The sequence below is a fragment of the Cynocephalus volans genome, chromosome 1 (assembly GCF_027409185.1).
Source record: "Cynocephalus volans isolate mCynVol1 chromosome 1, mCynVol1.pri, whole genome shotgun sequence".
Taxonomy (NCBI): Eukaryota; Metazoa; Chordata; class Mammalia; order Dermoptera; family Cynocephalidae; genus Cynocephalus; species Cynocephalus volans.
In genome coordinates this window covers 28,191,735-28,215,665 of record NC_084460.1, presented here as the reverse complement: position 1 = coordinate 28,215,665, position 23,931 = coordinate 28,191,735, and the positions used below count along the sequence as shown (strand labels likewise).

General features: G+C 38.7%; 1 protein-coding gene and 1 long non-coding RNA gene across 7 annotated transcripts in view; one reads left to right on the top strand and one right to left on the bottom strand.

Moving 5' to 3' along the window:
* The window catches only part of LOC134384904 (uncharacterized), a 38,047-nt gene that overhangs the window by 6,810 nt on the left and 7,306 nt on the right, over positions 1 to 23,931 (top strand). The window contains exon 2 of the long non-coding RNA XR_010024267.1: positions 5,842 to 5,931. This is a non-coding gene — a long non-coding RNA (uncharacterized LOC134384904). The remainder of the gene's footprint in view (positions 1 to 5,841; positions 5,932 to 23,931) is intronic.
* The window catches only part of TPX2 (TPX2 microtubule nucleation factor), a 54,748-nt gene continuing 39,173 nt past the window's right edge, over positions 8,357 to 23,931 (bottom strand). For 5 of the 6 annotated variants that reach the window (XM_063106669.1, XM_063106663.1, XM_063106685.1 and 2 more), the window contains 7 exons: positions 23,291 to 23,507; positions 15,727 to 15,822; positions 14,485 to 14,661; positions 13,753 to 13,899; positions 11,388 to 11,499; positions 10,520 to 10,707; positions 8,357 to 9,120 (listed from right to left, as the gene is read on the bottom strand). In XM_063106669.1, the coding sequence (XP_062962739.1) occupies positions 9,010 to 9,120; positions 10,520 to 10,707; positions 11,388 to 11,499; positions 13,753 to 13,899; positions 14,485 to 14,661; positions 15,727 to 15,822; positions 23,291 to 23,507 (1,048 nt within the window). In that variant the 3' untranslated portion in view covers positions 8,357 to 9,009. The remainder of the gene's footprint in view (positions 9,121 to 10,519; positions 10,708 to 11,387; positions 11,500 to 13,752; positions 13,900 to 14,484; positions 14,662 to 15,726; positions 15,823 to 23,290; positions 23,508 to 23,931) is intronic. The other variant, XM_063106702.1, reaches the window with a different exon arrangement.

Here is a 23,931-nt window from a genome sequence, read left to right as displayed (position 1 = left end):
AGCCCGTGGCGCACTTGGTAGAGTGCGGCGCTGGGAGCGCTGCGACGCTCCCGCCGCGGGTTCGGATCCTATATAGAACTGGCCGGTGCACTCACTGGCTGAGTGCTGGTCACGAAAAGGAAAAAAAAAAAAAAAAAACTTTGAGCCTCAGTTTCGTCATCTGTCATGACTTGTTAGGACATATGGAAAAGCATTCTTCCCTCCATCTTCTTTCTGGGAATAGAGGCTTGGCTAAGGAGATACATACCTACTCAACAAATTCAGCTCTCCTATGTAATACAAACAGACTGCACAAAGGTGACTCTTCAGGGAGCTTCAGGGACTCTTCAGGTGGAAGGGAGGAAAGTTCTCACCCTCAGATAGGCTCTTATTTTTTTAAGTGTCATTTTAGTGCTATATATATATATATATATACACATATATATTATTGGTTATGAATATTCATGGGGTACAAAGCTGATCGTCACCACTCATGCCCCAGATGTGATGGCCAGATTCATACTGGCAGCATGCCCATAGACTGGCCTGGGCAATAAGGGTCACAGGAAAGAAGGGCTGCAGGTTCCCTGGCCCATGGACATCTGAGTAAGGAGAATTATTGTCTATCAGGATTTGCAAGTCCCTCTCCTGGCACGGTAATCCCCAACTTGGGTGTACGTTGCCCCCTGGAGGGCTTGTTAAAACACGTGTTGCGGGGCCCCTCATCCAGTCTCTGACTCAGTAGGTCCAGAGCGGGAGAGAAGAATTTGCATTTCTAGTCCCAGGTGATGCTAATGCTACTGATCTGCAGACCAAACTCGGAGCCACTGTCCTAAAGAAGTCTCACACCCCAAGATGCCAAGCTTCCAGTTCCTACTCATTTTCATGAGGCCTCTGGGTAGTAGACAACAGCAGTGGTTTGGTATATGTGTGAGTAAAACACAGAAACACTCAGACCCAAACGTCAGGACAGCTAATGTTTCAAGGAGAGAGAAATGCACAAAAGGTTAAGCCATTTAGTGAAGAGCGGAGTACTGGCAGCCCTTCCCAACTCCTATCCAACCATTTACTATGTACTGCTTCCTGCATTAGTCTCCTATCACTACCATAACAAACTAGTAAGAGAGAGAAAAAGGCTAATGTGCAAATAATAAGAAAGCCCAAAAAAAGAGGCCACCCTAAGCTTACAGAGCCTACAGTGTAGACATAAACCCCCAGCCACTGGGAATGAGATTTCTACAAGCTCAAATCAAATCCATCCCTCTTGGGGCTGGCCTGTGGCTCACTCGGGAGAGTGCGGTGCTGATAACACCTAAGGCCACGGGTTCGGATCCCACATAGGGATGGCCAGTTAGCTCACTGGCTGAGCGTGGTGCTGACAACATCAAGTCAAGGGTTAAGATCCCCTTACCAGTCATCTTTTAAACAAACAAACAAACAAAAAAACAAATCCATCCCTCTCCTCTCTTGCTTACACAAACCCCCATGAGCTTCCTCCCCTGCAGAGAAGTCTCCCTGCTGCTTTCAGCTGACTGTTGACTAGCCGCTTCTGGCCTTGTCCTGTCAGGTTGTTAGCTGTGGGTAAACAGCAGGGGCTTCTGGCAACCCTGGTGACACATACCCACTGACAATTAATACTGAATATGTGACTTGAGCATGGTCACACTGGCCAACAGGGGTGAATAATTACCTAATGTGACAGTCATCATTGCTGCCTACTGCCTTTAGGTCATTTTTAATCTGGGGGAAAATTCTCCTCCATTGAGCCAGAGGAAGTGTCCTTTCTAGAAACATCATTATATTTCTGAGATTGAGGCTCGGAGAATTCAAATGACATGTTCAAAGTCACAAAGCCAAAGCAGCTCTCCCAATTCCCAATTTAGGATTTATTCCATTAAATAATTCTGTGTTCTTTCTGACCCTGTGCCAATTATCCAAAAACAATCTAAGTCTCCTTGACCACAAACACTATAAAAACTAAATTTCAGTGGACAGAAACAGAAGAGGAGCAAAGCAAGCTGTCAGTTTTACTGTGACATTCTTAAACCACCTCCAACAGTAGAAGGATCACTTCCAAGATAATCTCACATCTTGGAAAAAAAATCACATCTTGAATAGGAGAGATTTCTTTATGGTAGTGTTTAAGAATTCACTGAACATTCTGTGCAGTCTTTAACCAGTTCCAAGGTCAAGAGAAACATCAGAAAATATTTGTGCATGTCAGAGGACAACATTATTCAGGGATTAGTCCCCTGGAGTGATCTGGGCTACATTTCCACTTCCAGAACAACCCTTGGAAAGTTCTCAACAAGGTAGCACACTGGTCTCCAACATATTCATTGAAGTCCACATGGAAATACAGGGGCAGGAGAGCCTGCTAGAGAGTGAGTGAGCAGTGGCTTCACTCTTGCAGCGAGTGAGCATTTGGCTATAGAAGAAATATAAATACGAAGGTAGGGCTAATGTGGTTTAAACAAATTGCCTAGAAAAAAAACCTGAAAATATTTAAGCTAAAAGGAGCCTTATTAACTGTTCTAGCACAATCTTGTTTGGTAGATATGAAAACTGAGGCTCAGAAAAGGGGTATGACTTGTTAAATGTCACACAGTATGTCACCGACAAAAGTGAGATTACAATCCTGGCCCCCATCCTTCCCAAAAGACACATTCACAGCCCCAGCCAGAGTTAAGAAAGACAAAGGGCTTTCTCCTTTCAAATCTTATTTGAAGGTTTAGAGACAATAAATCTACTGTGTAAATCTATTTGAAAATATAGTATTCCAAGACTTTAAAATAACACAACTAGAATTATCTCCAGAAAGGCTTTACTAAGTAGTAATAAAATCTTCCACTGGGCATGGGTGCTAGTAATGTTGACATTATAATCAGCCAAAAGGAGCGTTCTAATTTGTAAATGTGTATTCCAGAATAATGTCATTAACTATGCTTTCAGGAGGGGCTTGTGTTTCCTTTTGAGCTTGTATTTTAATTATAAAGATCGACTGCTAAGTCGATTGAAAACAGCCATTTAAAGTTTAGAGACAGACATGATACATTAGGGGGAAGCAAATTTAGATAATTCTGTACTATAAACAGAATTAGAATCCAGAAAAATCCTTTGTAAAACAAGTGTTTTCAGTGGGGAGAAGCAAACTCAGAACAATGAAATAGTATGTTAAAATTGGTTATTTACAAAGTATGCAATATAGGAAAAATATTTGAGTTACTACTATACTAAATGAAAAAACAATACCCCCCCAAAAAAACATATATATACATACACACACACACACACACACACACAGAAAAACCCTACGATGTATAAAAACAGACTAAAGTTTCACATGAGAAAAAAAATAGATCTGTGTGACAAAGTGTATGTGTGAGTGTCTGTGATGGGGGTACGTCAATGTGTGGCTAGAGACTTCTCATCTCTCCTTCCTACCAAGCAAGGCCAAAAACAATGCTGCTGCAAACTGCTTTTCACATTACAAGTTATGACCAATATTTAGTGTAGACCCACTGTAAACTACTTCTCCCACCCTTGCTCCTAAAAGGTCTGTGAATAACAAGAGTGCCAAAACAAGCTAAGCAATGGCACTTGGCTACAATTCTTGGCAGTCACACACTTGCCTGTAGTGTTCTGGGATACCACTCCCATATCTACATGGGCCTCTGCAGATCAGACAGGCCAGGTTTTTATTTCCTCTCTGTCCAATAAAACTTTTTTTTAAAAAAAGGGAGAAGGGCAATTGATGCCTTCAGGCCAGGTTTATTCTGGTGAAATCATTCTTTCCTGACAAAACCTAGTATTTCCGTTAAGTCTTTTACCCTTGACCCTCCAACTATGGTTTCTCCGAGCGAAATGTCAGCATTTGTGAAGTCCTTTCAGGAAGATGATACTTTCAGCACATAACAGTAATGGTTTGGCCTGAGCCCAGCCTCTTATTCTCTTACAAGAAAGAGAATAGCAAAAACCATCAGACATTTCCAATAACAGCAACCTTTACTACAGCACTAGAAAATAGAGTAGGTATGCAAGAAGACAAATGAAACAAGGAAAAAGTATGTTTTCATCCCCAGGCTTCTTTTTTGTAGCAACTATACTGGCTTTAACTGGATAACAAATTGTCCTGGAATTCTTGGCATTGGAGCAAACATGTCAGCTCCCTGGTTACGCCTTCGTCACTGCTCAAAGTACTACACACTTTAACCTTCCTGCTCTTTCCATAGGCCTGGGTTTGTCTAGTATCCAGGAAACTTTATATGTTGTCTAAACTGAGCATCCCAGCAGGCTGCAATCAGATGGCAACTCAGGATTCAGAATGTTGACCAATTCCTAACTGGATCCACATCACCAAGCTGTAACTCAGCCTGCCTATGCAGAAATAGGAGCCCAGCCACGTGGCTAACAGCTTTTTTAACTGATACTCTCAGCAGTGAGGAACTTCCCCAGCAGACAGGATTCAGTGAGATGGCCTTCTTTAGGGGAACTGAACAGGAAGTAATATCAAGATTTATCTAATGGAATACACAGGTTCAAACAGATACTCAAGCCAATAAGCAAGCCCCCAAAGCTCAACTAAGCCAGAAGGTGCTAAAGGCCAGGTGTTGCTGACCTGCCCTCGAGTCCTTGAGACCTCCGATCACTAGTTCAGGACATCATGCAGGGGTCTGTCTTCATGTCACTAGATTCTCGTAAGAGGCTTCATACTTCAGATAGGAAGGAAGTCAGGATATGCCTGAGGTAGCACCTGAACTATATCATTCAAATGCACAATACATATGAAAAAAGGTACAGAGTGTAGAGTATAATACTATTTGTGTAAAAAACAAAAGGAGGTGGGGAGATAGGAATATGTATATGCAGAAACCATCTTTGCAAGGGAACAGGAGAAACTGGCAGCACCAGACTATCTCTCTAGGGAGGGGAACTGAACAGCTGGGAGAAAAAGGTAGAAGACTTGATCTTTCTATCTTTTGAATTTTAAACCATGTAAATGTATAACCTTTCAAAGAACAAATTAAAAACAAATGCAGAATGCTATAATCTTGTCATTTAAAAAAAAAAAAAAAGATGCACCAAGGTCAAGGGTTTGGATCCCCATACCAGCCAGCTGCCAAAAAAGAAAAAGAAAAAGAAGAAATGCTCTATAAATGTGTATGCTCATAGAAAACATTCTGGAAGAATACACAGTTGTGAACCATGGGTTGCCCCTGGGGAGTGAGAGTAAGAGAAGGAAGGAGACTTTCATGGTTTACTTTATACAGTTTGTACTGATTTGTTTCCAAAAGACAGTACTACTTTTGCAACTTTTACTTTAAAAAAAAAAAAAAGGAAAAAACATCTTTACAAACTGCAACCTCACTTCCAACAAGAATCCCTAAATTTCCACAGCACTGTCTCACATTTCTGAATCATATCCCATCTTGCATTATTACTTGTGTCCAGATCTAATCTCTGCTAAAGAATGGAACAACTGCATCTACAGTCTATCATTGTGGCTCTTCTTTCCAGGGACAAAACTCTACAGAAAAGAACCAATAAGAAATAAAACAGCATCAAAATGGTAACCAAGCAATTATACAAGGACAAAATTATCAATCAAAGTAAGAGTGAACAGTAATCTTAGAATAATAATCTTATCAGAATATTAATTAGTACAAGAATATTAGCAATGGGGAACCATAACAAAGTCAAAACTAAACTGAAAACAAAATGTCTTTCCCAGAAATTGTGGGAATTCTGACAATCTGCAAGTATGCATGTGGTAGCTTTGCAAAACTGCCAAGCAAAATGTGGCAGTCAGATTTCTTAGTAGAATTCAGTAAATTCTTATCTCAGGACACGTTCTTTGCTTAGGAAAATCCCTGAGTGACCTCTGAGTGGAAGGATGAAGCTCTTGCTAGGACATGGCCTGAAGGATAAAGTACCTGAATTTCTCTGTAAAATGTAAGTGAAGAGTTTGAGTGTCTGGGGAAAATGGGAGGGTGTACTTGAAAAATGAAGGTGATATGAGGTGGTCCAGAAAGAGACAACTCAATACTACACAAGAGGCTGTGCTATGGAGAAACAGACAGCCACTGGGAAATTGAGTAATTTGGGGAAGGATGAGACACTAGATGTTTGCATCTCAATTTTATTCTATTTGCTCTGAGGTAATGTAACTCCTATCTGCTGTCTCTAAAAGACTGTCACACATTACCACTCTAACATGGGTATGAGCAGGGGATAATCCAGAATGGAGCAAACAGGGTAGAAGGATCCTATATGTCCATAATTCTCAATAACACTCTTTCCAAAACTCTCAATTTAAGGGCAGATTTATTCTCCTACCTGAAACAACCAAAACCAAAAAATAGACAAGATATATGAAAAAATGATACCAGATGGAAATACCGCATATGAATGAGAGTGAACTATTAGAGGAGAACTGCTAATATAAATAAAGAGTACTTTGCAAAAAGTTCATGGGAAGACATATTATCTTTTAATTCTATTTTTTCACGAACTTCTTAAAGTATCCTCGTAGAGAGATAAACTACATAGGACATATAGAAGGGATCAAAAGATGAGTAGAAGTAGAAAACCCAAAGGAAGCTATGACCAGAAAAAAAATGAAAGTGCCCGAAAATCCATAAGAAATATAAGGGCTGAAGCAAAATTTCTAGAAACCCATAAGAAATAAAAGGGCTAAAGCACTGGATTTCTCACAGTGCAAGGAATGGAGGACCCTGTCTGTTTGGACTGATGCCCGGATGCCCCCTCCATAATTCCTCTCTCACTCTCTATATCTAATGTTAGCAAGTCTTATCAGTTACAACTTCAAAATACATTCAGAATCCAACCATTCCTCACTACCTCCACTGCTACTACTACCCTAGCCCAAGTCACTATCAGCTCTCACCTGAACAAACAGCCAAGAACATCCTCACCTTCCCAGTTACAATCTCACATGTCCCCCTGGCTCCCAATACAGTCTATTTATCCACACAACAGTCAGAGTAATATTTGTCACCTCACAGAAGTGTACAGTTATTTGCTATTGTCTATCTCTCCCATTAAAATGTAGTTCCACGAAGGCAAGGTGTTTTTTTGCTCATTGTTGTATTACCAGCGACTAGAACAGTACTAGCATATATACAGTTAGCACCAAATAAATATTTGTTAATTAAATAAGTGGTTATAAAACTATATACCACATACCTCTAGGAAATGAATATATATGTATATATTTTTTGGTGGCCAGCCGACACAGGGAGAAATGAATAAAGGAACTGCATTTTGCATCAGTTTGAGCCTTTAGGAGGCCCAGAGATCTGTAAATCATACTGTGAGAAACACTATCTTGCTTTGTCTACTACTGCTAAATCTAAAATGGCTTGTACAGGGGCTGGCCCGTGGCTCACTCGGGAGAGTGCGGTGTTGAGAATACCAAGGCCCCAGGTTCAGATCCCATATAGGGATGGCCGGTTAGCTTGCTGGCTGAGCGTGGTGCTGACAACACCAAGTCAAGGGTTAAGATCCTCTTACCAGTCATCTTTTAAAAATTAATTAATTAATTAATTAATTAATTGATTAATTAATTAAATAAATAAATAAATAAATAAATAAATAAATAAATAAAATGGCTTGTACATAATAGAAGATACAGAAATGCTCACTGTACCAATAAAAAAATGAATATAAAATAACTTTGATGTCATATATGATGCCTAGGACTGGCCTCGCAGAACATGGATGAGTTTGTATCTCTTGGCACAAGTAGATAACTGACAGAGTAGATATTCAAAAATAATGTGTAGTCTAAAAGAAAACGTATTATTTTACATGGACTTAAGCCAGTTCTGTGCCAGCCATGAGGAACACAGAGATGATTATGATAATTCTTGTTTTCAAGGAACTTACATATCTGTATCTTTATGAGTTTGTGAACAAGTGCAAGAAACTCAGATATAGTATAATTTCTCTACTAGAGATATATACAAGACACATTTGGGAGGTATGAAGAAGAAGTGACCATCCTTACCTGAGGAGCTCAGATGGTCAAGGAGAAATTTCTAAAAAAGATTTTACTTGAGCTGAGTCTTATAAGGAAGAATTTGCTAGATGAGAAAAGGCTCATTTAGGGAAAAAGGCACAGTCTGTGCAAAGGCATACATACACGACTGGGCAGCTACTGGGAGGGAGTTAACAAAATATGGAAGGATATTCTGACATAAAATAGAAAAAAATTACAAAGCACTTTAAGGACAGAGCTTGTGCTTTTAAAAGTTCCTGGACCCACCTCTCAAACTACCCATTTCCCCAAGAAGATGGGAACTCCAAAGGGGTCTGACATATTTAAAAACATGAAATAACAAAATCAGGGAGGGGAAGACAAAACGTATTTATTCCAGGCTGGGTCTTAATACACGCTGCACCATCCCATCATGAGCAGCTCTGCCCAAAGCTTGCCAAATGGCTGTGGTAAGGTTCCCCATGAGTCCGTGCAGTCTTTTTCCTCACTGGTGCAGTTAATGAGGTTTTCTACACTCAAAGCAAAGGGCTCCTTAACTATAAATTCACTCTGTGCAGAGGTGAGGAAAGAATCCAATATATCAATTATTCCTCACTTAAACCATGACTTAAACCCTATATCGGGATTTAGCTATCTTTATTTTCTGATTAAAATAGAAAAAGAAAGGGAGGGGGTAAGGGGTAATAATAGAGACTACACTGTGCTGACACAGAGACTTTAAATCCTAGTCAGAGTTAAGACCCATATTAAAGTACAACTGATGGTTTAAAGGACATAACTACATAAAATCTGATTGAGACATGCATAGTTGAGTCTCATTATTAGCCTAAATAATGTAAGAAAACAATTCTCAACAAAATTGGAGTCCACAGCTGTCAGGTATGCTCTGTCAGGCATGAGTAGGTAGGAGAAATTGGTTCTCTTCACACCCGGTAACAAATGAAGAAGGCTCTAGGTTTGATGTAAATAGCAGCTCCGGTGTCTGCTGTGTCTGCAGCTCACAGCCAAATTTAGCAGTGGAATCGAGTGGAGAATTTGGGAGATACAGGCACAGTCAAAGGCTGGTCACTTGACTTTACCTCCACACCCTGGTACCTGCGTATTGGATTTGCCTTGTGCACCTGCAGAGTAAGGAAAACAAAGTTACCACCGAGAGGGACGTTAGAGAACTATGCTTTTAGTTGTTTTTATTTTTTCTTTTTGAGAAAATGGTTGTATAGTTTTACAGATACCAGTCGCTAATTTAAAGGGGGATAAAAGGCAACACAGTATAGTGGAAAAGTGCATGAGCTTTGGAGCTCAAATAGGTTTCTATCAGGTCTTTGCCAAGTCCCTCAGCTTTCACTGAAGAATGTCAAACTTATCTCCAGTGTGAATTACTAGGGTGTAAAGGGACTGTACTCAATTGCATCAGAGAAGAGTTATAAGTTAAGAATTTGCCAAAGTACGATCTTAAGCTAATTGACTCAATATTTACCAAAAGCATGAACAACAACAAAACAATAACCAGGTAAGGTTGCTGGAGAAGGCATGGTTCCATCCATCTTTTTGGGTAGTCTAAAATCAATCCTGAATCAAACCAGATTAGTAGTCAGCTAACCAGCATTGACTGAATTGTGCTTTAGAATGTTGCCAGTTAACACAACTTGCTGCCTTCCCAACAAAGGGGTCCTTAATGTGAATTAAGATTTCTTTTTGGGGCCGGCCCGTGGCTCACTCGGGAGAGTACGGTGCTGAGAACACCAAGGCCTCGGGTTCGGATCCCATATACGGATGGCCGGTTCGCTCACTGGCTGAGCGTGGTGCTCACGGCACCAAGTCAAGGGTTAAGATCCCCTTACCGGTCATCTTTTTAAAAAAAAAAAAAAAAAGATTTCTTTTTGGATAACTAATATCTAAATCATTATGCTCGTGTTAGCATGGAGGATCACCTGGACCAATATGCACTATAACTCCAAGGAGTTTGAGCCAAGTATTAAGAGGAAAACAAAAATACAGTTGACACACAATTCCCATGTCCTACCCTACGTATTCTTGTCTAACTGTAAAAGAGACTAGTTTTTCTTAAGCCCAGAAGGAAATAAGTTAAATAAATAAAATAAACAAATGAAAAAGAGTCCTAGGAAATACATCACCGTGCATGGTTATACCACATGACATCCTCCTTATAAAGACCCCTGGAAGAAATTCTGTATAAATTCAGTATCAAGGATAAATGTCTTTTTTTTTTTAACAACTGGCTTATTTATATCTCATGAGCATTGTGATTTTTGTAACTAACATGCGAGTTCCCAAAAAGGGCCAAAATTAAAGCTCATACCAAGATCACAATGTATACATCTTTAGCCTCATTCATGTCTCAACTTTACCACCACCCTCAGTTTGTGTGATTTCCTCCTTTTACTTGTATTTGATGTAGCCTTGTGGGCCACCTTAGATCCTGTCTGGAAAAAGGCAAGGTACAGATAAAACAAAACAGAGACAACTCTGGGTTAGTCAGTGCTCATGCTACCCAGTTACCAGTTCTTTCCGTAGCCTGGCCAGCTCCTCCTTCTTCTGCTCTTCCTCCTGTTGCCTGGCCTCCTCCAACTGCTGGACTTTCTGGGCTTCTACCTCAGCCATTCTCTTTTCCAGCTCCTGCCGCTCTTTGGCTCTCTTCTCAGTGGCTAGCTGAAAAGGTTCCTGGACTAGAGAACCAGAAAGGCCCTCTGAGTACAGAAACAGAGAGAACATTGGTGCACAAGCAGGACTTACATAAACCTAGGCTTTATGGATAGGGCGAGTGGCATAGACATGAGAGGCAGCAGAAAGGCTGAGCTGTAAGGAAGCCCTGATGGGAGAAAGGTGGAGTAAACCACATACAAAAAGTCTTAGAATTTTAAGAATTGGAAGGGCCCCTGTAAATCATCTAGTGTAACTGGGAGAAAAGCAAGACCATAGAGGTAAAGTAGTTTGCTCAAAACAACATAGTGATTTTGAGACAGATGTAGAAGAATCCCAATTTTCAAATACACTGCCAATGCTTAAAGAATCAAATGTTCTGTATCTAAGGCTTGCTTAGGGTGAACTCCAGAAAGACATCCTGGCTCTCACCCCCTCATTTACTTGCTACTGTATGGGTGGGGAAAGCTTACAACTGTTGTTGAAATGCCAGCTGCTCATGCCAAAGCTTGTGTTATATGAATCTGGCCTCAACACATTCTGCAACTCAACACAGCTGCTGGGTTCCACAAAGGCAAAAGACTGAGTCTGGGGGAAGGAAAGCTACCATCCTCTAAAATTAAATGCTCTAGATGACACAGCATTGTACTGACACAACTGAGTCCCAGCACCCCCATGGGAAGTATAACAATTCTGCCCCAACCCCCAAGAATTCATATAATACTACCAGCAACTGATTTTTTCTCTTTCTTGGGAACAAAGGGCTCCTGGGAACTGATGGTATTTGGGCGAGCCTTGAAGCAAGCTGCTTCTTTCTGCTGTTTCAGTTCTTCTTCCAGCTATTAGAAAGAAAGTCTGTCAGATAAGGAACTATACAACTTTCCATGACTATCACCTCAATAACTCAAGTTCTAATGTTTCTGAATGACTTTATCAATAAAGACAGCAGATGATTTAAAATAAACCCCAGTTAAAAGCCTTCACACAAACTTTACAATGAACAGATCAGTCTGACAGTATCTGAACCCACTGAGAACTAGAAAAGTATCTTTAAGATACTTTTAAGACCTATCTTAATACCACAAAAATAAACAACTCGACATTACATGCCTCTAAATGTGATTTATTAAAAACTCACAATATCCCTAATAAAGTACTCTTGTTCCCACCCCCTAAAAAAAAAAAATCTAACCAGAATTTAATCAAGTCCCTAACTACTCATTTATAGGATGTATAGGAGATAGAGGACCATGTTAAACATCACCACGGGAATGCAATCAGCAAAATCCAGATTGTGAAAAATCTACAGGATAAATAATTCAGTTTACTCCACAAATAAAATTCAAAGAGAGGAGCCTATAAATGGAAAGAGATTTAGAGATTTATCAAACAAATGTACTAATGTGGACCTTATTTGGTTCTTGATTTGAACAACTCAAAAAAATTATGAGAAAAGTTGGGTATATTTAAATGCTGACTATTTGTCACTATTAAGGGATTACTGTTAATCTTTTTAAGTGTGATAATATTATTGTGTTTTTTTTTTTTTAAGTCCTTAATATTTTAAATATCCACACACAAGTATTTTTGGATGAAAAGAGATGTTACTTAGGATTTATTTCAAAGTAGTCTGGCATAGGATAGAAGTATCCAGTGCAGGGATATGTAAGTAGAAGTACAGATGAAATAAGATCTTCCGTGTATATATAACCAGGTAATGGTTCATGGAAGTTCATTATACTATTCATTCTACTTTTGCACATGTCTGAAAAACTTTAAAAAAAATTTTTTTTATGGAAAATGCCTAGACAGACATGTATCTTGGTCCTTAAGGAGGGGAGATGCACGACTACTTTCAAACCAACAATCCTAAGGTTTCCTAGAGAACAATGCCAACTGGAAACCTTTGTTCAGTCATGTAAGCGATCACATCTTTCAAGAGGGGTGATGCCTACCAACAAAGATTACCTCAGAGCTCCTTTTTGGACAGAGTCCGGGATAAGTGATGACACAAAAATACTGAGAAACTTACAGATTCAAGGTAATATTTTTCCAGCTTGGCAGAATTAGATCTCAATTAAACCAGCCAATAACCAATTATAGTTGTTCCTTGGTACCCCTGAGGGATACCAAGGACCTCTCACAGATACCAAAATCCACGTATGCTAAAGTCTCTGATATAAAATGGCATAATATTTGCATATAACCTATGCATATCCTCCCATATACTTTAAATCATCTCTAGATTACTTATAATACCTAACACAATGTAAATGCTATGTAAATAGCTGTTATATTGTACTGTTTAGGGAATAATGACAAGAAAAAAGTCTGCACATGTTCAATACAGATGCAACCTTTTTTTGTATATTTTTGATCCACAGTTGGTTGACATGGAGGGCCAACTATAATTGTTTTTTATTTTTATTTTTTGGTGGCTGGCCAGTAGAAGGTTTTGAACACTTGACTTTGGTGTTATAACACCACTCTTTAACCAAGTAAGCAACCAGCCAGCCCTGTAATTGCTTTTAATCACCTGTCACCTATAAAGAGCAAATAGTTTCCCATGCTAAGAAAAATAGCATGCCATATTGAGAATTTATTCTCCCATACTGTTTCCTACGAAAGCACCAACAGAAAGGAGTGAACGCTTAATAAATGAGACTAATAGATGGAATAGATGAGATCTTAAAGAGAGTCCTAACTCAAAAAAAAGTCTATTAGTTCTCACATTTCCCAGGTGATCACCTAGAGTAGGTGTCATCAAACTTTGGCCTATAGGCCAGATCCAGCTTGCAATATGTTTTTGTACAGCCCTTGAGCTAAGAATGGCTTTTACATTTTCAAAGGGCTGAAAAACAAACACACACACACATATGCAGACTATGTGACAGAGACCATATGTAACTTAAAAAAACTAAAATGTTTAGTATCTGGCCCTTTACAGAAAAAATGTGCTAACCCCTGATTTAGCATGAGAGCCCCTGAAATAATCTAGTATGTTATACCAAATGATTTCAGTGTAGTGGGTTCTGCCTGTCTAATCAATCAATCAAGCAAGTCACATTTTGGCTGCTCGCCACATCCCTCACCTGGTACTTCCAAGTCTGTGCCTTCAGAGCTCCTCTTTTGTCAGTTTCCAAGCAGAAAGGCTCAATCTGGGTCACATTCTTTACCTTTTTCTCTGGCAGATTAATGGTGTCAAAATGAGGCAAGGGAAGTGCCTTGAACTTGGGCACCTAATGGAAAAGAAAACATGATATTTAAGATAAAGTCCTCTCTAGCCAGAAAGCAATAGCTGCTCCAGGGCTGGCCCATGGCTCAGTTGGGAGAGTGTGGTGCTGATAACACCAAGGCCATGGGTTCGGATCCCTATATAGCGATATAGGGATGGCCGGTTAGCTCACTTGGATAGTGTGGTGCTGACAACACCAAGTCAAGGGTTAAGATCCCCTTACCGGTCATCTTTTAAACAACAACAACAAAAAATCAATAGCTGCTCCAAAATATTTGGAAAAATCTGAAAAATAGAGAAGGCCAGTCAGTTTTCAAAGCAGCACAATCTGTCGGAAAAGAGTAATGGGCTCAAAAGTAAATCTAGGTATTCCTTCCAGTATTGCCAATAACTGGCAGCGTGATTGGGGCAAACCCCTTAATATCCTTGTGCCAGAAGATTTAAATTACTTGCCATATTTATATTTCATAGGGTTCTTAGAGGTATCAAAGCAAGTTAGTGATTTTACTGTGAAAAGTGCTACATAAAAGATTACCTTTGAGGGATCAAAGACTAGCATTATACTACTTGCAGAAATGAAAACACCTACCTCCCCTTTCTGCAGTTCTTTTATTTTCTTCTCTTTTTGTAACTGACGTTCTTTGTCCCGAGAATCAAAGGAAAAAGGGCATATTTCCACAGTTCTTGCCTCTGGGATTTGGGGCTTAAAAGGCACCCCAAAATGTGGCACAGGTTGAGCTCTTATCACCACCGGTTCATCCTCTTCCTAACGGAAAAATTGCAGTTTAGAAATAAGACTCCTCATTCTCTCCCATCTCCTCAGAATGTGGAGTCAGAAGACATTATGAGGCAAGTCGTTAATTAAGGCCAGTAACTCAGCCTCTTAGATGTCTTAGCCTCCTTTTCTATCAAAGAGGGATAATACCTAAGTCATCTACTACCTCACAGGGATGAGACCAATGTGAAAGCATTTGGTAAAGGACTAATGCAACTACTCTTACAAGATCTAAGGTTTTTCACAGGAATGTTATAAAAACAAAATGAGATCAAAAGGTATGAATAAAATGAAGACCAGAGGAAAGGTACTAACCAAGCATATACCTTAACCTCTCCTTTGACCCAGCCTCCAGACTACACTAAAACATGTGACTGGTAGTTAATGGTTGCCAAACCCAGAATAGGACCAAGTAAACTGTTTGGGTTCAAGTTGGTAACATAAGATTACTGTGTATTTTAGTGTCAAATGAACCTATAAAAAGGCTTATGCTTGAGATCTGCTATAAAATTACCCTAACTCTGGATATTTATAGATAAAATAGGAGATGTAACAAGAAACTAGCCTGATCAATGACAGTTTATATATTACAATTCCATGAGCCATCACTACAAAGTCACTTTTGCAATCCTTGGGTTATGAGAGATAGGACAAGGTGGATGTAACTGCTTAGTATGAATTTTTAAAAGTCACTCACTGAATAGTGACAGTAACTCAGGCAAAATAAAATGCAGGGCTTGGCAACTTTTGATCCATGTTACAAACACAAGCTGATTGCCATAGAAACACACAAGCCTCCGATGCCTAAGTCCTCCTCGTTGCTTCCATAAATTGTAACCAGTGGTTACTGAAAGCCAGAAGATTCATACCCTTACCAACTATTTTGGTCTACATTATTAGAGGAGCAAAAAAACATGATCAAATGTTCATACCCATTCTTAAAGACAACTTCAGATAAGAGTGGTTGCCTTTGAACTCCATTAATTTTTTTTAAATGATAAGGCTTATATTGTCTATGCAGAAGGAAAAAGAAACCCCTTACTCCCAGGGAATCACCTCATCTTCTTTGGTGGGCATTCGGATTCTGTTCTTCAATGCAAAAGCTGGTGACCTGGGAACTGTGATTGGAAGTACCTTCTTTTCAGGAACACCCTGCAAGGAGTAAGCAAGTCAATTAAAATTCCCAGAACAACCACCAATAGGCTGTGTGAAAAGATTAAATCCCTCTCTTACAGAGAAGTTCATGTGTCAGGATTCAAAAAAGGCTAGTAGTTTAGTATGTGGGTTAGCCAAGCAGGACAAAGGGAAATCTGGTATGTAGTAGTACTCCAAAGGTAGATTATCATGACATAAGAGCAGCAAATAACAAGAATATAGGTAGAGTTGTATATTCAGTAAAAATATGATTTACCAAAAGTCTTTTTTGGTATTAGGAAAAACACATACCACAACAGAAAACAAACTAATGTCAATAGTTTACTGTTTCTCTCCCTTTCTATCCCCAGTCCCTCAAAACAACATAAAAAAGATTTGCAACCATGTCTAGGATCAGAACAGATTCTGACTATTCTCTTATCTTAACCCTATTCTGTATACAGTGCTACAATGAGAATTTATATTCACAAACATCTCAAAGGGCAAATGGGAAAATGTATTGGGTTAGTTTTATTCACTTTAGCCAAATAAATGGATGGGCAAAGAATAAGAACAAGCAGTTCACAAAGATACAGAGAGGCTCAATCTCACTAATAATTTTTTAAAATATAAATTAAAACAAGATCTTTTTAATCGATAAGACTAATACTTAAAAGACTGATTAATATCAGTATTTGGCATGCATGAAGAGAAGTGGGCATTCACATACAGTTGAATGAGTGTACAGGATATAAACTGGCATAATGTTTTGGGAATTATCTATTAAATTTTTTAATGGTCATACACTTTCACCCAATATTACACTTCTAGTATTTGATCTTGTTGGGTTTAGTTTCGTTGAAGTATACAGTCAATACATTTTTCAAAAGAGTAAAAAATAGCAAATAATTCAATTATTATCAAGAAAGGATCAAGTACAGCCTTTCAAAAATTGTGGTACACCCACACAATAGAATATTATACAGCCACCAAAAACAAAATAAATCTTTATTACTGACATAAAACAGTGTTCATAATATTGGGGGAAAGGAACAAGTTGCTGAAATACAATGAAATCATTTTTGTGTATTTTTTAAAAGTACATATAATTAATCTAAGTACAGAAAATAAGGGAACACCAAAACTGGAAAGAACAGCAAACTGCTAACTCTCACATCTCTTTGAAAGTGGATTAAGAAGGGAATTTAAGTTTCATATCCCATAATTCTAATACATTCAACTACTCTGAAGATTTTCCCTTAATGAGTTCAAAACACTGCTAACACTTTAAATCATTGTGGAATGAATTACATACACCACACTATGCACAAATTCAAAACTAATACATTTTACAAAGTTGTTCCACAAGCATTTTCTGATTCTCATAGAATTTATACTCCATCACAAATCTGGCAATTAATCTTAACTGCAAAATGGTATCTCTTGGGCTGTTGTTTTGAATAAAATGTATAACCAGATCAATTAAAAATAAACAATCCTAAGATATCCTCAGGAACTCCTTATTTTTACATATTATTTATATTTGTCACACTCACATCCACATTCTGCTTTCTCTCTAAGTTTTCACTATCCACATTGCCTGCACTATTCCACTAGTCTCCTAATAGTCTTTCAGCTTCTCCTCTAATTCCTCCAATTAATCTTCTGCATTTAGTCAGAATTATTTTTCTAAAACACATCTGATCATGTTACTTCTGACTTAAAATTCTTTGGTGACTCCTACTGCCTACCTACAACAGACAAATTTCTTGTCATGAAATGTAAGGCACTTTATAACCTGACACCCTGCCTGACTCTCCAGCGCACCTCTCACCCCTCCTTAGACCTCACCTTCCAACCACAATTAACTACTGGCAGCTCCCCAAATGTACTACTGGTTCTTATCTCAATACCTTCATTTGTATTCTCTATGTCTGAAATGCCCCAGATGTTTGAAAGCACCCAACTAATCTTTTTAAGCCTCCATTAAAGCCTTTCAATATATCTCTCCACTCCCAGGACCTATATTCTATCACAGTACATACAAAATTTTATTTACTCACTAATTTAGATGTTCATCTCCGCCTGCTAGCCTATGAATGCTTTGAAGGTGGAGACTATTTTATTCCATCAATCCCCACACCTAACATAGACCTTGGCAAGTATAAGGCATTCAGTAAATGTTTGTCGAATGAATGCAGTAAGAATGAATGAACACATGAGTAACAGAATTTATATCCTGGACTCTAAGAGGATACCTTGGGAGACTTCTCCTTAATCCCAACAATGCTGCAACTGCTCAAAATATGTTCAGAATGTCTTTCTTGGAGTGGCTTTCAAAGACACTTTTTGGACCAGGCAAGGCAGTTGCTCAATCTTTACTTTTGATTTAACAAAATTGTTTCCGCCTCTATTATCTTGGACTACTCAGTAGTTTTAGCTCCAAGTAACTTCAGACTAGCTTTTAAAAGCAAATTAATTTTTAAAATATGAAGATTTGCCATCACTGAAGGGATCCAAAAGACTGTGGCTCAGGATCCAAGACAAGTGGTTTTTCCAAAATGCTTTTTGTGCAGTATCACAATCACTGAAAAGGATTTATAGCCTCTCAAGGTGACCACTGTGAAGAGAATGCTCATTCTGCTATGAAATTTCTCATGTATTTTTAAAAGAATACTAGAATCACTGGCATAATGAAATATAGCAGATCTTGTAAAGAGAGTGACAAAAGTCCAAGAAATGAGCTTTTAAACGATGCTTACCATAAAACAGCAACAACAAAAATCTGGTGTTCTACAATATCCTGGACAGGTAGACACTAGCATCTTGCTTGAATGCACCAGGGGTATGTGGAAGTGGAAAGAACAGTGAGCAAGGAGAAGGGGTCTGTGCTAGCCCAGCTCTGTTTCCAATCTGTATAACCTTAGGCATGTCAGGTGGTCTTCTAGGCCTCAGCGTTTTTTCATAAAATAATCGAAATAAATATCTGAGGACTCATTTAGTTCTAAAATAATCCCTCTTTTCCTATTTTTCCCCCTCTCTCTGCCTCTACCCAGCAGAGATCTGCATTTTAAAAGAGAAGCAATGGAAGTCTGTAATAAGTAGGCCATGAAGGAGGTATTTGAGGGGGATCAACTCTCATAATTAGTTGGGGGAAAGGAAAAGATGATTTATGAAAATCATCTCTGCAGCAACTATCTACCCACACCCCATCATCGCAGCAATCAAAGCTAAATGGGGGCCCAATTAGAAATTAAAAAGAAGGAAATTTGGTTTCCAGAAACAAAAGGTTTCTTGTTTTGCTATTTTAAGTTTCTTAAATTATAAGCTCCTTGAGGGCCAGAACACTGCCATTTGCATTCCCTTGCCTCCTTCTCCACAGCACCTACAAGATCTGGTAGTAACTGTTCAATGAATATATGTTGGCTGACATCATTTGTTTACGTGCTGATCTGCTCTACAAGACTGTGGAGGTTTTGAGGACAAGGGCTACGTCTTATTCTGTCTTTGAATTCCCAGTGTCTAACAGAGGCTAGAAACACAGGCTGGTCCATTTCAGCTTGTACCATCACTCACTCAGTTAACCAGCATCAGAGTGTCTGTGTCATGACAGTCACTATGCTAGGTGCCGGGATACAGAATAAACAAATAGATGTAATATACCCAGTCACTGTTCTCAGGGAGCTCACATTCTAGTGGTGGAAAGAGACAATGAATAAACAACAAATCAAATACTTCCTAATTTTCACAAGTGCTCTCAAGAAACGCAGCAGAATGTGGAGCTAAAGTCTATTAGGAGGAAAATCCTTCAATGAGAACATTTGAGGAAGGTCTCTCTAAAGAGGTGATGTGTGATTACAAGTGGACAATGTGGGTGGACAAATGATGCATTTAGGAAAAGCAGCCAGTATGGGGGATGGGAATGTTGGGGGTGAACACTTCTAAGACAGGATATGCCCCCAAATGTCCTAAGACAAGCTCTCAGGCCTGTCCCAGAGCAGGTTAGGAAATTACTGTGAAGAAATGTTATTTCAAAGAGTGTGTAGGAGAGAAAAAAAAGCCTTCTGGTCTCCCCAAGTAATCCCTAAAATATCTCTGCTAAAATTACTCACCAACACCACATCCACCTCTCTGGTGCCCCAGCTCCCCATTAGATGTCGGCACCAAGTTCACATTTCACACCCTCACGCTCAAGGCTTTCATCACTCCACCTCTGCCCCAAGAGCCCTCTTTTCATCTCTGCCTCATGGCCCACTGCTGCCCAAGCCCATCTCTCATCAGCCCTGTTGTCTCCTTGCCACCTATCAACCACAAGTGGGAGAGCACAAAAAACACTGTAACAACACATGGAAACAGAACTTCAGCACTAGAGGGACAAGGATGGGGAACAATAGTGGCAGAGAGACAAGATGCATTAGACTCTGGGAGTCAGGCTTTTCAGTTCTGCAGTAACAGTCCAAAACTAAAGTTAAAAGACCTAATCTCAGGTTCTGCCACCAACTTTGGAAAATGTTTCTATGGGCAAGCCACATTCTCCTTTCAAAGCCTCCCTTTCTTAAAAATGAAGAGGGTGGAAGAGACATCTAACGTCTCCTTCCATGCTTTGCTTATCTAGAAATCAAGAGTTGACATGAAATCACTAAAATTTTAGTAGGTAGAGCTGCAAACAGCCAGTGTCAAACTCAAAAACTGCATCTGCCAAAACAAACAATGTTAACAGTAAGCATTATGGGGTAGAATAATATAGTATTTAAGGAGATGATGGGCTCAAATCCTGGTTCTGCATACTAGACACCTCTTAGTGTTTATTTCCTTGTCTGAAAAATAGGGATAAGAATAGAAACTACATCTTAGAGTTGCTATGAGAAATAAATGAAATAATCTACATAAAGTGCTCAGGACAATGTAAGCACTCAACAAAATAGTCATTACTATTAATATGACTGCTTACTGTGTGTCAGGCACTATACTAAGTTCTTTACCTGGGCTCCCTCTACCTTGCACCCAACAAACTAAAACTCCAGTGCTGGGGCCCAGTAATCTGTTTGTGTAATAAGAGCCCCAGAGGATTCTGAGAATGAGATGGATTTGGCAAACACTTCCCTTCAGCATACCACACCGATTCAGTCACACCTTACTTACCTAGTGATCTGCAGATCTGTTTATACAGAATTCTCAACAGGCATAATCTGGTACAGTGCTACTCTATAAGATCTCACTTAACTAAGTCTTAATGTAACTCTAGTCACCCTTCCCCACTTACCACTTCAGCCTAGCATTTTCAGAGTACAACAAACTGACAAACCAATTTCCTAATCAGTGTTTCCAAAACTGGAATTCTGACATGACTGGTGATATGGAAGATTAGGTGGGACGTAGATTTTTTTTAAAAAATAATTATATATTTTCTAAGAATCTTCTATTTTAAACCTACAAGAGCATGGACCCTAGAACCATACTACCTAAGATTTGTATCTCAGCTCTGCCATTGGCTAGTTTTTGATCTTGGGGATGTTATTTAACCTCTATGTTTCCCAACTGTAAAATGGGTTGATAAAAGTACCTACAAGTGCTTACCTCATAGGGTTGTTGTTACAATTAAGTTATTATATAAAAGTAGGTAGCTTAGAAAACCTTGTATATAACAAGCTTTATATAAGTATTTACTATTGTTGTGTTATTCATGGCAAAAGTATGGGTTTTCATTTATGTTTTTATTTAAAAGTTCTCATTAAATTACTTTAAATTACAAAGTGAGTTGACTTTAAACATATATAAAGTCACTATCTGTGTATAAGATACAAGGATATAGTAAAAATTGAGAGGGCAGTATGTGAATTAAATAAAAAAACAAAAACTTAAAGAGGGAGAAAAGCAGGAGCTTGGACAAAAAAAAGTTATTAAAAGCAAGGTGTCAAATGACTGCTATAGAAGCCTTGAGGAAATCATTTCTCTTCTCTGGGCTTCAGTTTCCTTATATGTAAAATGAAAAAAGTTGAGCTCTTCTGGCTCTAGAATTCTGAGGATTGCATATAGCTACATTTCCCCTGTTCTATCAGAACACTGTTTCCTTAGCAGGTAATGACAAAGAAGGCACAGCTCTTGGAGACTAATTGCTTGAATAGGGGAGGTTTCTTAATGTTTGTTGTAACAGAATTTGGCCTAGAGTACACATGCAACATAGCAAAAGAAAAAGAAAAAGGGCATAGTTCTTGTAAAGCCTGGAAAATTTAACTTCAAGTTGCTTCTGACTTGGTGCTAAGAAAACAGAATAAATAAAACTAGGTACTTAGGTGAAGGTAATTTTTGGTGTTGTTTCACCTAAAACAAGCGAAAAGAGGAAAGAGGACAGGAAAGTACAGTTCTTCTAGTGTTAACCTGGAAATAAGTCAATCCAAATGGGGGGGGGGTCTCCATTTGCATACCACCTTTGCACTTATGCAGGTGCTTAATTATTTTACTTATTCTTTGACTGTGGCTTCTCTTCCTGATTGCATATTTTCTCTAAAATCATGGTTGTGAGACTACCATAAAAACTACACAATTCACTTTATAATCTAGTTTCCATTTGTTCTTAAGTTTCTTTTCTCTAGCTTAACTGACCCACTCAGAGCTTCTAGTTATGCCCCATGTTTTCCAACTTCAGGATTTTTTCTTATTACTCTCATTGTCTGGAATGCTCTGCCAGTCCATTTCATTTGCATCTCTGCAAGTCCTAATTCTATTACATAATGGAGAGGCAATATAATTAAGTATTAAAATCACAGACTATGGAGCCAGAGTGCCTGAATTCTTATACTTGCTCTACAGTGTACTAGCTGAATGCCCTAGGAAAGTTACATTTACCTCTTTGTGCCTCAATTACCTCATCTAAAATGGGTGATAATTAGGGAGGGAGGTTTCGGTAATGGGCCACAATAATCAACCACATTGTATATTGACAAAATAAAATAAAATTAAAATAAATAAATTAATTAATTAAATGGGTGATAATTAAAGTAACCTGCCTGAAGGGGCTGTTGTCAAAAATAACGAGCTAATATTATGTAAAGGGCTCAGAGCAGTGTCTGGCACATAACAAGACTGTCAGGTACTATGACAACAACAATGACACCATCATGACAAGTACTACAACACATTGTCAAGGCTCAGATCAAATGCTGCCTCCTCCACAAAGCACTCCCTGAACCTTCTATCTGGAAGAAATCATGCTCTCCTCTGAATTCCTATAGTACTTTTAACTGTCATCTCTCTCAGAACACTTCTGAAAGAAACACACTTTTATATTATTTACAAATATGTTGTCTCCCTTACTGGACTTTCAGTAGTCTGAGAGCAAAATCTACTTCTGATATGTCTCCTTATCACCTATAGCTCCTAACATGATGCCCTGTTCATAGTATCTACTCAAACATTTGTGCATGGGTGGAGATTTGGTCATGAGCAGGACACTTGTGCCAGTATGCAGAGCCTCAACTATTCTTACCACAACATCTTCTAGGATCTTAGTAGGGCAAGGTCTGGAATGAAATTCAAAGTGTTCATCCTCTGATTTCTTCTTTGACTCTCTCTCATGGATTCTTTTCTCAATTTCCAAATCAAAACCAATAGGCTGAGTGGGTGGTTTCACAGGCGGTTTCTTGGGCAAGATGGGCCCACCTTCAAGAATTCTGGGATCAAGTTCTCGTGCTTTGAATTTGTATCTGTAAGGTGGGAATTTAAATGATAACCACAAAAAAATTTTAATTAAAATGAAAACTACACAAACAACGAAGTGGGCCAAAAATAAAAAATAATAATCATTTAAGATTACCCATCATACACAGTAAAATTTCAACTTTCTCTATAGCCATTATCTTTACCTCTAGAACAAAGAATGAGACAGCTCTAACATCCCAACCACTTTATTTTTTTTGCTCAGACCTCTTAGAGATGATCCCACCATTTTAAAGACTGGGGCTTCTCTTAACAGAGGAAGCTTTCCCTTCTCGAAAGAAACACAAAAAAGAATGGAACAAGTACTTACAAAACAAATTCCAATGCTAAGCACATTAAGTTTTGGTTTCTCCCACTGATAATGGCTATAAATGGCTTAGGTAGCCATAAAAAGGTAGGATCTACCTAAAT